Source organism: Colletes gigas, unplaced genomic scaffold (genome assembly GCF_013123115.1).
Source record: "Colletes gigas isolate AHSC1104 unplaced genomic scaffold, ASM1312311v1 Colletes_gigas_Sc00011, whole genome shotgun sequence".
Classification (NCBI taxonomy): domain Eukaryota; kingdom Metazoa; phylum Arthropoda; class Insecta; order Hymenoptera; family Colletidae; genus Colletes; species Colletes gigas.
In genome coordinates this window covers 2,112,565-2,130,311 of record NW_025106640.1, presented here as the reverse complement: position 1 = coordinate 2,130,311, position 17,747 = coordinate 2,112,565, and the positions used below count along the sequence as shown (strand labels likewise).

At 39.0% G+C, this 17,747-nt stretch overlaps 1 protein-coding gene across 7 annotated transcripts in view; it reads right to left on the bottom strand.

Moving 5' to 3' along the window:
- LOC122398311 (protein tramtrack, alpha isoform) overlaps positions 1 to 17,747 on the bottom strand; it is a 60,013-nt gene that overhangs the window by 26,513 nt on the left and 15,753 nt on the right. For all 7 annotated transcript variants that reach the window (XR_006259179.1, XM_043398040.1, XM_043398039.1 and 4 more), the window contains exons 2-4: positions 11,095 to 11,487; positions 9,695 to 10,445; positions 5,990 to 6,049 (exon numbers count right to left, since the gene is read on the bottom strand). Coding sequence is in view for 6 of the 7 variants with exons in the window: in XM_043398040.1 (XP_043253975.1) it covers positions 5,990 to 6,049; positions 9,695 to 10,445; positions 11,095 to 11,313 (1,030 nt within the window). In the remaining variant the exon portion in view is untranslated. The remainder of the gene's footprint in view (positions 1 to 5,989; positions 6,050 to 9,694; positions 10,446 to 11,094; positions 11,488 to 17,747) is intronic.

Here is a 17,747-nt window from a genome sequence, read left to right as displayed (position 1 = left end):
ACTCTATTTTTATAAACTGTGTTCGTTTTTGTACTTGATTGATGCAAGTCTATTTTGTAAGTACTTTTATCGAAGTATTACTACAATTTTGAAGCATTTGATTTATATTATTATTTGAAGGATTTGATTTATTTCATTTATTTCAGTATTAAATATGTAATGATATGAGAAAATTGTCTATTCAATTTTGAAGTGTCACTGAATCTTTAAACCTGTTTTCCACGGAACGCTAAAGTGGACAATAAACAGAAGTTCGCGATAATAGTTGCGTCTTTCTTCGTCGTATATCGTATATCACCCGAGTGTCCTTTCGACAAGAATGTCATTTTTTACAAAATGGCGTATCCGTTTCACTAATTCCAACACAGTTGCTCTTGAACAGTAAATTTTGACCACTTCAAATCAAGTCTGCCTTACAATTGCATTTACAGTGTACTCGAAAAGGTCCCAAAAATACACGAAATATAAGATTCTCCATTGTAGAGTCGCTTTTGTAAAACAAAAAAGTGCTCAGAAAACAAGGTGACTGAGATGCACTATTTTTGGGGGGCCGCCCTAATAAGTAAAGGGGGCAGTACACTTTTCTATTATTTTTTTGCAATTCTCACCGCTTTATGATATTCATATTAATATTCGGGTTCGAACGACTGTCGCGCGGTGTACATTATGTATAATAAAATAATGTATATAAATTTGTGTATAATATTGTACTGATAAATATATAAATAACGTATTTCTATATTTGTGGGGGGAAGCAAGAGGAAGGGTAGAGCCAGCAAAAAAGAGTCACCGTATTCGAACCGGCTGTCCGTCAACTCTGTCCCATGTAAAGTGTTTTATGCCGCACACTCGCTTTTTTCCGTGTCCCCCGTCCCTGGCGTTCCTTTTCATTCCCTCTTCAGATTCTTTCGCTCTCACGCACGCTCTAGCCGCCGCTGGTCTGCTCTCCGTCGTTGATCGCGGCTTTGCCTCGATCCCGTATGGCTGCGAAGAGGACTGTTTTACGGTCCTGTCGCCATACCCGCCCCAAGAGCATTTTCAGCGACTCAAACGAAGCCTCTCTTTCTTCCAAATGGATATGCACACCGGCACACACTCGCTCACGCACGCGTTTTTATTTATCTTTCGTCCACATTCACCCTGCACCACCATCTCTCATGCACGCCTTTCTCCACCCTCGTACGGGCAAAACTCTAAACAACAAACTCGAATAACGCAAAAAAAAAAAACTATACAAATTATCCCTTGCAAATCAGAATTTGAATCGTGGAATTAAATTTGAAAAAAAATCGAACGAATTTCTTATGCCTCGGTTCGATTATAATTTTAAACTCAGAAAGTTTACAAAAAAATTATAACTTTTGTGCTCGAAGAATCAAATTGTTTGATTGAAAAAATTCTCCCAAGTTCAAAGTAATCGACAATTACGATCAGCCATGACACAGAAGCATTTAACAGATTCATCCATACTGTGCGTAGAAAAGTATATTATAGATAGTCTGAAGAGTATTGAAATTAATTAAGAATTTTGTGACAGAAAATACTCGAGGGTTGAAAATTTTTTTTTTATGGTAACTTGTGCCAAACAATCGTTGCAATAAACTCGATATAATTAGAAAAATGTTTACCTCTCTTTAACCCCTCCGCCATATTGTTTTCGACGCTACTATTAACTTTGGGGAAAATTTCGCTACATTTCTAAACATACCAAACTAATGTAAATTAAAAGAAAAAAAACACGAAGTGATCAACCGATTACTAGTAAGGGGGGGACTTACAAAAGCTTGCACAATGAACGTAAATTATGGAAAACGCGTTAAGATACATCCCACACGTACACAACACTCAGACAAGATACGAACGCACGCGCATATAAAACGCCTGCAGAATGCAACGTTAAAAAATTGAAAATCCATGTACACACACGACATAATCCCCATTTTGAATCGTCCGTGCGTCCCGTCAGTCTAAATCGTATCCATATTCTATCATTTAACTACGGGATAGACGATCCATCGAGATCGAGGACGCTCGAGAAGAAGCAACGTTTTCTCTTCTTCGATGTAATTACAGTTTACATTTAATTCCGCTTTGGCTTCTGTACATCAGATTCTTTTTTTTTTTTATCGACTTTCTCATATATGTATATATATATATATATATGTATATTATATTCTGGCATTTCGAAACGGTTTCATTTTGAGCGGCTGGCCTCCCCTAGTTCCCTCGCTTCCCCCGCGCAAAGGTAAATCTCTCAGAGATCGAATGGTGATTCAGATAATCTCAACTCACCTGCGCAAAGAGAACAAAAGCAACACGTTTCACGGTCACTACCGAACGATCATCTTCGACGTCTTCGAAGCACTCTGTCACGCGCGCGCGTGCGTGCGTACGTCAGTAAAAACGTTTTTTTCTCGATTCTTCTTACATTTTCTTTCCGTCACCGTATATTACTCTCTCAAGGAACGTATGCAGCGAAACGAGTAACGTACGTCACACTCTCGGTATCGTTTCAATTTTCTCTCATCGTCAAACGTATTTTTTTTTTGTTGAAAAAAAAAAAAATCTGTCCCACTCTCGATCTTTCTGTCTTTCTCTCTCGGTCTCTCGCTCTTGTTTCTGAACGTTTGTCTCTCTCTTTCACGTCCTGTCGTTTCTTTTCTCTGTTTCTGTTTCTCCGTTTCATGTAATGTTTTGTATATATTTTTTTTTTTTTTATTTATTTTCGTTTCCTCCGTCGCGAACACCAAAACTAGGCAACGAGAAAGAACGCAAGAGAAGGCGGAAGCGATTAACCTGGCGACGTTCGTTGTCCGTTGACTCTACGCACACGTTTCGTTATATTCGTTCTTTTTCTTTTTTCTTTTTCTTTTTTTAAAAGCTATCCGTTTCACCCGCGGTCTGTCACTCGGCGGAACACGCACGTTTTTTTCTTTTCCGTTCCCGTGTACTCGCGGCTTATCCTTGCGCGACGAACGAACGTGAAACAGAAGTTAACCAGCGTTTAAAACAAAAAAAAATATAATCAGGAATTAAAAGAAAAAAAAAATTCGTAAGCACCGCTAAAAGCTGGCTCCACCCCCTCCTTTTACCAAAGTGGCCAATGGCAGCGAAGCGTTTCTCATTCGTGGGCGGGGCAATATGATGACACCGTAAATACGAAAAATGGGGGGGAGGGTAGCTTTTCTTTGATGGTTAAGTAAGAGAAACGAGTGAGCAAATAGAGATACGTGTGTATAATATAAATATATATATATATGTAAATATATATATCCGTACAGAACAAGACGGGGTGGGCAAATGAGCGTAAAGAAGAAGGAACGTGGCGCTGCGCATTGGCCGAGCATAAGTCACATGGGTATGTATATATATGTATATATATACGTATATATAAATACATATGTCTTTTAACGAGAATCGGTGGGTGGTAGGTTAGATTTTTGGAGGCTACAGCATTCAAAGGGAAGTCTTGTGTGTTTGTTGGCACGTTTGGTTCCGCTCGAACGTCTCGTCGTTTTCAGAGGAGCATACAACAACAACGTCTATATGGGTTTCAACGAGACGACGGCTTCCTTTCTCTCTCGTACACTCGATTTCTTTCGTGTATATATATATATATTGATATATATATATGTATATGTATACGCATATATATGTATGTATATGTATACATATTTTTCTTTTATTATTAGCATTGTATATATATTTATTTTTTTTTTATACTTTTGGTAATTTTTCAAGCTGTCGCAGGTCAACACGCGTGACTCAACCGGGTCTCGTTTTCTAAAGCCCCGTGAAACACGGTGCGCATCGTGTTTCGATATTCCGCCACGGTTCCTAGCCGTGCCGAAAAAATTCGTTTCGGGTTGCACGAAAAAAAGGAAACGGTTCTTTTTTACAGGCCGACTTTAGAAACCCGTGACACGTATAAACTCCTGGGAGCCTATTCACCTGCTCCAGACGCAAATCACATTTTTTTTTTTATTTTTTTTTTTTTTTTCTATTTCTCTACCACTCTGCGAGATTTGTTGACCTTAATTTCATGTAAGGATGCTACCTCAAGCGTCGTCCTCGAGTTAACATCTTAACGAATTGCGCCCGTCAACAAATTCATCGACTCGAGTTTTGAACATATTTTTTTTTTGCATATAAATATTTTACAGTGTACTTGAGTCTAAGCTAAAAAAATAGCCTCCCCGGAAACATTGCCGCGATACTGCATCTCGGTAAACGTTCGCAGTCGCGCAAACGCAAAACGATGAAAACGCGGTGAAAAAAATTAACGGACGTAAAACGCTGAAAAATTAAATTCATTAGCACATCGGTAAAGCAGTTCAAATGGTTTTTGTTTGCTCTTTAGAGACGTCGTTAAGTATCTGATGGTAATTTTATTACAGTATATACTTTGATGAAGTAAGCGACGAAGATTGGGTGGGTTAAGGGTCGACACGTAGTCGCTTAGGAAAACTTGTAAACTGAATCTTCGAGTCTAGCTACCGTCGATCGACCTCGACGAATCGTATAAAACGGTTTACCGCGGCGATTCAAAAATTCGATTGAAATTGTGATTGCGTTACCGGCTTCCAGAAAAACGCTCGACCGTTCTTACGCGAGTTCGCGAGAGAAAATTCAATCATGCAAGAATAGATTTTTCAAGCTGTTTACTTGAAACTAAGTGTGGTCGTATTGATTCTACGTAACGCGTCATTCTGATTCAATTTCACAGTGACGATTTCGAATCGTCGTTTTGGTTCATATTTTGCACGTATTTTGGCGTACATCGTGTATGATACTGCATGAAATATTATGTAATTGTTCCTTTTACGTACACTTTTCCAATTCATAGTTATTTTGAATTTATTTCAATTATTACTTAATAAAATATTCTTTCAAAAATTTAGTTTAATGAAACCACTTTGGCTTTATCTTTTTCCAAATGGATCCACATGTTCCTTTCTATTTTATTATATTTACAGAATATTTAATTAAGATGAACGATTAACAATAATTTATACAACTTAGGATCAGAAAAATTGTACGTTTTAACAAAGTCAAATATTATTAATAACTTAATTAAATTAGGAACAATTAAATACAGTATTTACATGTCAAGAACCGAGGAAAATATTTCTGTACCCAAAAGGTTCGAAGCTAGTGTTACACTCACCGAGTATGTAAAAAAAGACACAAAACTTGACGCACCTTTATTTTCCAAAGCATTGAGCGGTGAACTCTGTACTTTTTCACACATTATCATACACGATGTTCATTATGTGCAAAATGAAATTAAAATCGACGACTCGAGCACAGAAACGACTTCAAAATACAAATTCTAAAATCAAGGTTTCTTGACAGGTTAATGGGTTCAAGCATTTCGCAGCATTGGAATCAATTATTTTATTCAATGGATATGTGACAATCTCATGGAACTTATTTATGAAACAAATCAAACATCTTTACAATATATAACAATGTTTGAATCACTGACACGCAATGCAATAACGCAATAGCAATTTGTTGTCTTTCACTTGGAGTTCTATTTGAACACACGTTACATCATAGCTCTTTACTTCATTGTTTTATTTGTTCTTTTGTGCAACGTGAATGGGGAAACTTAAATAATAAAAAAAGAATCAGATATTCCTTTGTGTTCCATCAGGGAGTTAAAAATGCTTGAGCACAACTCGTCAGAGAAACCTTTACTTTGAAACGACCACGAATTCTTGTTCTAAAATCAGTTTACAGGTACTCGAGCAATAAAGTTTGCTTTTTATCGTTTGTTAGTGCGCGCAAACTTTACAAGTTTTGTTCCGGAGTTCGCGAGGAACACGTTCGTCTCATCTTCGTCGATCAACGAGACGTTGAACTCGCTTGTGTACAGATGAAAAGTATTAACGATGATGTTGTGTTATTTTGATCGCGCGTTACAGACGATGATCAAAGGTGCCGCATACTGTTAATCGTGTAAGCTGACGATGGTATTTCTTACCTTGCTTGAAACCCTCGCTCCCTTGTCTACTGTGCGGCCGCGCGAACGTCTCGTCGGAGGCTGAAGTACAAATTAAAATGGGTTAGATGGTCTACATTCACACGCGTTTTAATCCTTATGTAAATAACCAAAATATTTAATACTGTTCGATAACCAAGGTACTTGGCTAAGCCAAGCGTTCTATTTAGATAAATCGAACGATACACAGCAATCGTGTCAATCTGATACCTGACCTTTTTATTAGCCACCTTCTACTGCTTTTAGAAATTTTAACAAAATCTATGCAATACAAAATTTAATTATTTTGCTTTATCTCCTGGGAAAAATTTTAATGGGGGATTCTAGAGGCCAAAATAAGACTAAAATCAAGAATACCAATTTGTTGATGGAGGCTTTGTTAAAAAGTTATTAACGTTCAAAGTTCCGGCTGTAGAACGACAATTTGTTCACCTTCTCGAATTTTTTTCTCGAACGTGGGTAGGATTTCGGGGGTATGTCTATTCATCAAAAATGATTGTAATCGACCCCGGCAACTGAAAATAATTTTTTTGTAACTATTTGAAATTTTTTAATTTCGTTGAAAAATTTCATACCTACACGAATTTTTTTCTAGAAAGTGCGTAGTATTTCGGGGGTATGTCTATTCACCAAAAATTATTGTAATTGACCCCCGCGACCGAAAATAATTTTTCCAGAACGATTTGAAATTTTTGAATTTAATTGTTAATAACTTTTTAACGAAGCCTCCATCAACAAATTGGTATTCTTGATTTTCGTCTTATTTTGGCCTCTAGAATCGCTCATGTAAATTTTTCCCAGGGTTGGCCGAACACCCTGTATATGACTAACAGTAAAATATGATAAAAAGGAGCCTAAATAACCGCCACATAATTTTACAATTGTTAGAAGAAATATGAAATTATTGGTAAACGTTCCTCGAGCAAATAACGAGACAATTTTTATAAAGTTAGCGATAGAAAGTATGCTAAACAGACCACACACAATATCCGATGTTTTCTACAACTGCAACGAGATTCAAGATGGAAAAAAGAAAGTAGCAAGATATATGTCACGACGATCTTGGCAGAAAACAGAGAACGTATACGCGGCAGGCACTTACTCAAGACACTTTCTCGCAAAACACTGAAGTTTAAAGGTTTTTGATTCGCTAAATAAAGCCTTTTAATATATTAATAATTTCTAATACCATTTTTGAACTATTGGGTACCTCCATGACAGTATAGGAGTTATAATTCTAGACTACAGTACGATTGCAGTGTTTCGATTGGCGCAATATGTGTCGATAATTGGTACATTCGTTTTACTCTTTAATTGGTTATTGACATAAAGGTTAAAAATGACGATCGTCGGAGACTAGTCTACTGCACAGAGCCATAAAGATTGTCCCTGACTGATGTCCGAGAGAGGAAATCATTGTTTGTTCATAAAAATACGTTTCCACGTTAGCAACTATCAGCGTGTCCTATAAAATATTGCGTATTTCTGTCAATTTGTTTTCTGGTTACTTTTAAACCGTCTATGGAAATGTAGATGTACCTCAGATTTACTTTCATTTTGTTGTTTATTTTCAGACTGATTTCCGAAAAAAAAATCTAAGATTTTGACGCGTTCTTGTCATCATTGGAACGAGAACTAGAATTCTATGCTTAAAACTATAAGCCACCCGGTGTATGGTTCAGACTTTGATCACCTTTCCCTAGCGACGTGCATTTTTTTTAGCAATTATGATGTCATCAAACATGGATGTGCCTGATTTTTTGCATTCCAAGAACGAGATTGGTAATGCCAGAAGGACACAGATCACTATGCTTGAAATTACATTTTGTTGTCAGTCAGAAAGGTATATATATACATCTAGGAGGGTGAAAAGCAAATTGATTCCCTTTTCTCATTATTTCTAAAAGATTCATCAATGATAAAAATTGAAAACATTAAGGTGTTTTTGAGTCTTCTAAATATACATAACTCATTAATGAATTGAAGGTTTTAAAGTACGCAATATTTTCTGGGACACCCTAATATTAGTAACTACTTTATGCGATACGGAATCTTGACCAACAACGAAATAACCTTTTCTAAAAATAAAACAGAGGAATGTGGTCGAACAAGTAATTCGTTTATTCATTGACACCGGAGAACATAAAGTTTCTTCCTAAACGTGTTTGACCTAATATCGGACATTGAATAACAAAAAATTCATGAATATTAATACCAACAAAATTAATCAATTTAAACATATTCGTTCTTCCGGAAAAAGAAAAGAAATTATTTTCTTATTCATCGAGAATCAGTATTAAAATAAAACTGTTTACAAGGAAACCATATGTTGTACGAAGTTAACGAATAAATGAATTGCTTATTCGACACACACAAAGTATACTACGATGTAAAAAGTATAGTATAACCTAACGTTCAATTTTGCGATTTTAGAACTTAATAAAAATAATGATAATAAACAAACGTAGCTGCGTTAAAGATCGGTCCAAGACAAACAGTTCAGTTCAAACAAATACTTGTGAATTGTAACCTGAATCTTCGCGGTAATAAGATTCAAAAAGTGGGCATAAAATCGCTTGGCAATTGTTTCTTCTTCCTATTATTAATGTCATTACATACGCTTATGACGTCAATCATTATCATTGGGCATTCTCACTGAAGGTATGCATACTCTACTGCCTAACTTGTATTGTAACAGTTATTTTCCCGCGATACTGCAATTTTAAAAAGAATCTATAAATGGGTGTAGCAACGACAACAACTGTGACGAATAAAAGTTGATATAATGATATTGATTGTTGCAGAAATCTTTAGAGAAAATGGTCGAAGAAAGCAAAAAAGATAAATGCTTTGCAAGGGGAGCGTAGGCGGTCGGATAAGGTCGAAAGAAGTTCTTTAAAGGAATCCCGAACCCTACGGTCAGAAAAAAACCCTCCGGGCATTCGAGAAAACTTTATGAAAGAGATAATGGAAGGATCTCTGAAGTAGTGTAACGCCGAACAATGTATTTCTTGTCGTCGTTGGATAGGAAGAGGAAGTAGAATACTCTTTCCGCCAAGGTTCCCGGTATTTGACGCCTTTAGATATTTCCCTGTGAGGCTTTGTAAAAGATTAAGTTCACCACTAACTCCGATAACACAAAGGCACGGAAGGCGGATGTCTGTCAACAAATTACTGGGGAAACTTTCGAGGAGGTAGAACCATCGTTCAGGGACAGAGTGAACCAATTCACCGATGCTGAAGGTCGTCCTTTCGAATATAAAAGATAAACGAATTTAATATGTTGTGACTTCGATATAAAGAACTTAGGACGAGTCAAACATGATATTAGAAGGGGTTAAAATGGCACTTGTGTGCTTATTGTCTACATCTTCCCAAATATTCCAGTAAATTACTGTCTGTTGTAGAAAACTGTTTCGTACGATCTCTCGTGTAGGTACATTCGTGTAGGTACTAATGCTTCTATCAAGTTCTGAACTTGTAATGTCAAGGATTATATCACATACTGAGTGTCTTGAACCACGACCTAACCCCTAGCCAAATCTCATCAAACTTTCTCAGATTTTTAATTAAAATCACTCTGTTTGATTGATGGGATTCGAACGTTTCTGAGCATTACGATCACCGAATCGGAATTTCGTTCAGGGACAATCTCTCCGGCACCACGACGTTATGGTGTCTGCTCACCTTGGGCAGAGGTGCTAGGCGTGGGCTCGGGTTCCCGTTTCACGCGTGGCGTCAGCGACTCGGGCGTGTCGGTGCCGTTCTCCGTCGGCTCGTCCCTTCTCGACGACAACGAGGACGCGGCCAGACTGGTCGCCCCCGAACCAGAGTTCCCGACGTTGTTGCTGCTCACGTTGTTGCCCGTCGAACCGCCGCCGCCCGCGTTCCCGCTCCTTCCGTTGTTACCAGTCCCCTCGCTCTGAAAGTCGATACTCATCTTCATCTCCATCATCTCGGGCGAGCCTTGCACGAGATCGGCGCCCGAGCAGGACTGCAGCTCCTGGCCAGTCATCTCGCCGATCGGCGTGTCGGACGAACCGCTCAGCTTCCTCGGTCTTCCACGTTTCCTCTTCGGCGCGGACAACGCTGAACCGAGAAGAGGATGGCTCGACATGTGGTGCATCCTCTTCTGCGATACGTGATGATGAGGCCCGATTTGGTTTATTCTATGTAGATTCGGTGGTGGCGGAGGTACTGTGTTCTGATTGCCAAGCAACGACGAGGTGATACTGGGCAAGTCGCACTTGTCCTCGTTCACCTCGGTCAGGCCCTTTATCCTGAGGGACTCGGCGACTCTCAGGAAGGCGGTCAGCCTGTCCTGATCGACGCTGACCTCGCCTCGATACATGAAATCCAGAAGGCTGCGCATGTCCACGTAGGGAACGTCTTTCAGAATGACTATCGGGTGCTTGTCGGGGTGGCCAACGAAAAGGGCCTGCAAAAGTAACAGAGCACATCGGTACAGGTTCGACGCAACGCGCGGTAAACGTTTATGAATTATTGATACACGCCTCGCGAATTAATGCGCCGTTATGAATTATTAATAATGTCCTAGAATCAGGTACTATCGCAGGGTGGGTCGGCCAGGGCCTCGCGCTTACAAGAGCCTCGAATTTACGATTAAAAAATGAGCAAGCGTGTATGCTTTCGCAATTATGTTTTCACAATACTAATAGACCAATAGCGCGCTCCGTACTGAACCTTTCGGTTGAACTTATACGGTAAAACATATCTGGCAGATTCTGCCTCGGACGTCGTGATTTATTCCGCCTCGGATGGCGTGATAAATGGTTTCAACAATCTGTTCAAACTAATCATGTACTAATAAACCATCCAGTAATTGGAGACCATTCAACACACGATTGATAGCATCGCGACTGAGGCTAGATCTCGTTGGATAAGGTTTACCGATGATTTCTACCAGAAGATCCAGCACGTAACATTTCTCTTAGGAAGAACATTACTTGTTACGCAAGCTAGAGATTTTTTTAAAGTGCTAGGTGGTTCTGAGAGGTTCCTGGGTTTGTTTAGGTTTCACCCTGCCTAGAACCTGGATCCGTAGGTCTTGAGAATCAGGTTTTTACCTGAAAGTAGGGGCTACACGCCGACAGCACCATTTTATGCGCCCTGAGTAGCTGACCCTCGACGGCCAGCGTAACGTCGACGAACGACTCGTCATGGAGCAGTTGGTCGAAAACGGAGAGTAGATTACTTTGATGATTATTCCAGCGCAGACAAAACCGCTGCGACGCCATCGCTTCGCTTCTCAGATCCGCCAGGTTACCGTTAATGTCCGCTAACATCAGATCTAGTGTTGATCTTTTTATTGGTATTGCTCCCGCCGCCTCGTCGTCGCTTCTTCTCGCCTTCTTCGACGAAGCCGCTTGCTCTTGCTCGTGCTCCTGCTCGTACTCGTGCTCGCGCTCGTGCTCTCTCCTTCATCGGCCACAGTTTATCATATCCTTCCTTCTCGTGATCTGGGAAACAAACGAAAATACAATTAATAATTATAAACGATAAAAATTAGATTATTTTCATTCGAATATTCAGCAACAAACGCTTGACCGGTGTTTAAAAACATTAGTGTACGAAACCTTCGACCCTTTGGGTGCTGCAAATGCTTATAAACACTCCGGTCGATCGTTGCAGTGTAGTGGACGCTTATGGAAAGTACGTTTTAAGTTTAAGGAGACGAAGTCTCATACTCTGATACAAAGAGTTTCTATTTCCTATCTATTATTCGAACAAAATTCTGTCCACCTTCGTGCTGGAATTCGATCTCACTTATCTTGATTATCGTCTAGATTTACTTGTCTTATCCTATCTCCCCGTTGGACTTGTTTATCGATGATTTTGTAACGTTTCCTGATCACTTTCAGTCTACCATGTACATTCGAACATGCATAACTGTATTTAAATTAAACAACGAATAAAATTTTTTTTTTATAATTGAAGATCTCCCCCACCCCAAATGGAAAATTTTCCACTGAACTCTTGAAAATATAAAACTCTGCATAATTACATTTACTTGGCGATATGTATCCGTTCACCCTTTACAATTCCGTGCGACTTTGAGGTTACACACGCATATATCTATATTTTGAAAGTCTGATTTCTATTTTACGAGCGCCATTGTGACCTTAGAGGAACAGTATGGTCACTATGGGATCTGTTCGAAAGACATTTCCTATATCCCCCCATTAAATAATTTCCTGCTCGAGCGAAAAATAATTTGAGGTTAGAAAGGATTAATTTCCTGCTGGTCTCGACGCGTACGGAACGCGAGAAAGATGGCGGCTGGATTCGTGCGCGCTGAAAGTCTATTTAAAATGGTATTCGGTCCTGGCCGCGAGTCCTCTAAACGTTCCACGTATATGTACAATAACGCCTGCATACATAATCCATATAAGCTCGCGAGACGATACGCACGAAGTATGAACGTGGGTGTACGACCCTGGAGGACGTAGGTTGGTCGAATAGGCGACTCGCTCGGTTCGTGCCTTTTATGTAATTCTCTCCTCACCCCTTCACCAGCCCAATCACGGTCACGTACGCAACGTTTGTTTCGCCAGGAGACCCACGAAGATCCGACAGAAACGACTTTCCTCGGTCGAGCGAAGGGCAGAATTCGTTATAAGCGACAAGGAAAAAAGGCTAGAAATAGCCGAACAGGTACCTAATATCGTCCCACGACCGAAAACCAAACGGAATCGTCCAGCGTCGACATTTTTACCGAGCAAGACGCCAGGTCCACTTTTCGTGGACCGGAGAAACGCCTCTTGCGAAATTACGAATCGAGATAATTAATGGGATGAGAAACCAAACAGTGTAAAATACACGATTAGCGTCACTCGAAGCTACTTTACTTAAAATACCAATAAATCCTAAACCGTTATACGTAGAATCGTACGTGTAATGAACGCAATAGAGTAAAACAGCACTTAACATTTTTTGTTCGCTTTTTTCTTTGGCAAAATGAAGAACTTTTACCAGTTTTGCGACTTAAAGTTATACAGGGTGATTCATAATGATGGGACAGGAGTAAATATAAAAATTTCTAAAAAAACGTGTTTACCGATGTGATTCTCGGAATATGGCTAGTTATATTCTAGTCAGCTGATCGCGTGGCGCCACTTGCACGCACATGCACACTGGGAACTCGTGTCCGTGACGATTTCACGCGCAAAGACTCTAAATGACTCATATATCTGAAAAACAACGCCTCTTTCAATTTCTTGATCATTTTTAAATACCCTATATTAATTGTCAGTGACCAATCATTCTTGTAACTATCGCCAATTAACAGCAAATTAAAGTGAAATTTCGTTAAAAACGATTAAAAAAAAATTTCGAAACTTCATATACGGAAGAAGTTGTAAAAAAATATCTTATCAAGCTTAGAAGAGGGGGAACACGATTTCAATAACAGAAATAATAACGTGTAACGGAACATCGATGTAACGTATCATAATGTTCCGCGTAATTAAGATAATTTTTCATAATAAAGAAGCGACACGAGTGCAACATTTTTTATTTCCGTATGAACAACTGTCACGTGCTGAAACTTTGTTTACCTTCCCATACAGCTTTATGCGTAGTCACAGCTGCAACGAGAAAAATATAGTAGCATGGTAAGCGCTCATGTTTCTCGTATAGTCAAGGCATAGAGGCAGAACAGGTTTAACTGTACTTCATTGAAACCCGAATACGAAATAAACTTTACTGCGATTATTTATATACTATATATTTACTGTATAAAATGATCCTAACACTCGTGCTAAACGCGAAACTACGCAATAAAATTTAGAAGATCGAAAACACTAAGAACAGAGAGAATGGTGTTTATACGTAATGGATCGTAGATCACGTGGTAAAATAATGCCTTAAAGTAAATATGATAAAAATAACGTGACGAAATCGCTTCAGAAAATCGTATCTAATTTGCATTTTCCAATCCGGACAAGCAAGTGTCTGGTAACTTATAGCGTGTATTCGCGATAGAAAACATTGGAAGCCATGTTACCCTGAAAACCGGTGCCCATATTTCGCAAACAACCTTTCTTTTATAGGAAATTTATTTTTAATAGTTTCCACTGCCTACTGTGACGACAAAGTCCCGAATGATTTAGCCATTGCTGGTTAAATAGTCCGGCGGTTTCGCCATTTTGAAGGCACCATAATTGTGCGTGACTGGGCAAAATAATTCTTCCTCGTGAGCAACGAAAGTAACATTCTTACCTTAAACACGAGCTCAACGACAAGGTGGTAGCAAGAAAGAATCTCAGCCCTCGTTAGTTGTCGTCGCACTGTCAACAATTACGACAGACACAAAAACGGGGACGAAAAACTTTCCTTCCGCGATATACACAAAGCTTTCGATCAACAGTTAGCCACGTTACCCCGAATTCCTTTACTAAAAGAACTTTTACTCCTGACAAATTGAAATATATGTATTTAATGTTGGAAAATAATTATATTCCCTCATGAGACAGTAAATTACAACCATTTTTTGTGCGATGGAATAGTCTACGTAGTATGGTTCGTAATACCATTTAGAACATAACCTAAATTCGATCGTTGGGCGTGAGAGGAATAAAGAATTATCAAGCGTAGACATCTATGGTACGAATTCGTAGAAAAGAAAACAGAATCTGTTGTTTTGTATTGGCTTAAGTATCAGTGAGATTGTAGCATCGTATTACGAATCGCGATAAGATTATATCCTATTTTCGGGCCTCTATTGGGCCTACGAAGAATTCATGAAACTTGTTCGTGAAGTGAGGTTAGAAACATGTGGTTGCCCAAACCCATTAAATCTATGTGAAAGCAAAAGAAAAAATGCGACATCTAGGGGACTCGTTTCAAACTAGCTCAAGACATTAGCAAGCACAATATTGTAAACTTATCATTAGTTGTACTATGCAAATGAGAAAACTGATAATACAGGAAGAAAAAGGGAAACTGTCAAAAAATAATATAATAGACATTCGTTTGAGGTTAAAAACGAACATACTGCGATAAGTTTTTCTGAAGGTCTTCTTCAAAATATAAAAAAATTTTTGTATATTGTTTTTTTAAATATAGGTAAGTGGCGGTACTTAGATATTTTTAAATTCGAAACAAAGTGCAGAAAAATTGGATATTTTGGATACGTTTCGCGTGTACCAAAACAATGACTCGAGGCATAAATCAACAGTTGCGAGGAAGTAGATGCAGAATAATTGTCCCAGGATAATAGAAAGGCAGGCACGATCGCCTGATTAAAATGCAATTGGAAATGTGTGGCGCGAATTGAATAAAGAAGAATCGAAAAGGACGTTGTTTACAAAATAGACGGAACAATGGATCTAAAACTAAAAAATACGTATAGTGGGGGTTACCCGCACACACCTAATAATAATAAACTTTTAACCGTGTTTTATTTTAAAATTAATCGTCAAGGAACGATAAAGAATTTTCACTGCTACCTGTATGTAGACCCGCTACATATAGATCCTTAACGCGTTAATAACAATGTATGGATCGAATGTTTAAACTTTTTGACGGTACCGCGGCAAAAGTTCACCCATAAAAAGAAAGAGAAACAGGAAACGACTTTCTTAACACATGATACACGCAGAGGCGAGTAAAAGGAAGAGGAAAAGAGAGAGGATCCTGCCTCCGTCTCCTCAGTCCTCGCGACTACACAACCTGGAGAAGAGGTCGACGGGTCGGCCCCGGAGAATCAATAGCATTTTCTACGCATTCGGATCGATACCGGGTTCCGTTGGTTTCGCGCGCAAATCTCGATACACATGCACAATAAATGCACGCCCGCGCGCTAGTGTGCACGCGCGCGCGAGCGCTCGTCCCCATAAACATATGCATTTATATACACGAGTGTGTGTGTGCACACGTATATACACGGTGCATATGTGGTATCGTTGTATATTCGATACAAATGCTGGATGGTTGTGCTCGACCTTGCTTGACCTTGTTAGTGGCCTGAGTGAATGGTTTTCACGGTGAATGGCACGTCATCATGATGCGGCGCACAGTGTGCATTAACGACCGCGATCGAGGATTTCTGAAATGTCGTGGCGCGAGTTTCGATCGTTGCTTCCTTCTTTCGACATCGGTCGCGCAACCTCGACGGCGTTCCTGATAAATGGATATTACGTAATAAAATCGCGTCGACTCTCTGGCTGCTTGCTTTATTAAATCGGCCGTGCGAAAGTGGACGCGCGCCCGCGTCCCGACGCGACGGGTGTTGCAAAGCAGACGATGGTATCGATCAGTCCGCGCTACTAACGTTTCTGTATCCTCCTCGCGTGTAGGAGAGAAAAAAAAAAAATCGCGCGTTTCACGTAATCGACAACGGGGCACGCAAGACACGCGCACGCACACACACCGACAGTGGAGAGAGAGAGAGAGAGGGAGAGATCTGAAAGGATGCTGTAATCGTCGCACATTCCATTAAAAAAAACAAATTCTAACTCCCGACGGACGACCACAACAATATGTGCCAGTGGTGGTCAAACCTTGTCGTTACTGGAACCGTATATCGTTCATCAGAATCCTCTACTGCAGGGTTTCTCAAACTTCACCTTTTCACAGGGAAAATTTCCATTCGAATTTCTGCAATTAAAAATTATTTTAAAAATGTGTATTTACGTTTTAAGTATTTTTACGGTAGACTGAAATCTGTATATCTTTGTTTAACCAAAATTAATTAAAAAAATCTACTCAAATTTACTACCTTCTATTACATTTTGCAAAAATGAGAAGCAGCAGACTACCGCAATCGTGGACGCAATTACGGAACCCAGTTTGAGAAACGCTGTTCTATTCTAACGGTATTATACAGGGTGAATCGCTAAAAGTGTTACAGGCTAATATTTCTGAAATCAAACGAGGTATAAAATTCTGATTTTCCAGTGACTAACTGCTGAAGTGGTTATCTTTTTGCGAAAATAAATCAGTAATATTTCATAATAAAGAAAACAACTGTTTTATGACTCTGCTAGTTTTAGTTGTACCGAAAGCATTATCTTGACTACTGTAACAGTTAACAACTACTCCGGGCTAGGACCATGATAAGGCAGGGGCAGAAAGGGCATGCCCTGACTCCAGCAATCAATATCTTATTCAGCCTTTAAACAAAAACGAGAGTCATCAGTAGATTAAGTATTGAAGATTTTTTATTATTATCCGATTATTTCCTCATCGGTAGATAAAATATTAAGCTTTATCTGTTTGAATATTCAGCGTGTGGGTCTTTGCAGTTTCAGATTCCGCCACCCCTGGGAAAAATTTTAATGGGGGATTCTGGAGGCCAAAATAGGACGTAAATCAAGAATACCAATTTGTTGATGGAGGCTTCGTTAAAAAGTTATTAACAATTAAATTAAAAAATTTCAAATCGTTCTGGAAAAATTATTTTCGATTGCGGGGGTCAATTATAAGCATTTCTGGTCATTAGACATACCCTCGAAATCCTACGCACTTTTGAGACAAAAATTCGAGTAGATACTGAAATTTTTAGACGCAATTAAAAAATTTCAAATCGTACTAAAAAAATTATATTTAGTTGCAGGGGTCAATTACAAGCATTTTTTGTCAATAGACGTACCCCCGAAATCCTACTCATTTTCGAGAAAAAAATTCGAGAAGGTATGAAATTTTTCGACAAAATTAAAAAATTTCAAACCATACTAAAAAAATTATATTTAGTTGAAGGGGTCAATTACAAGCATTT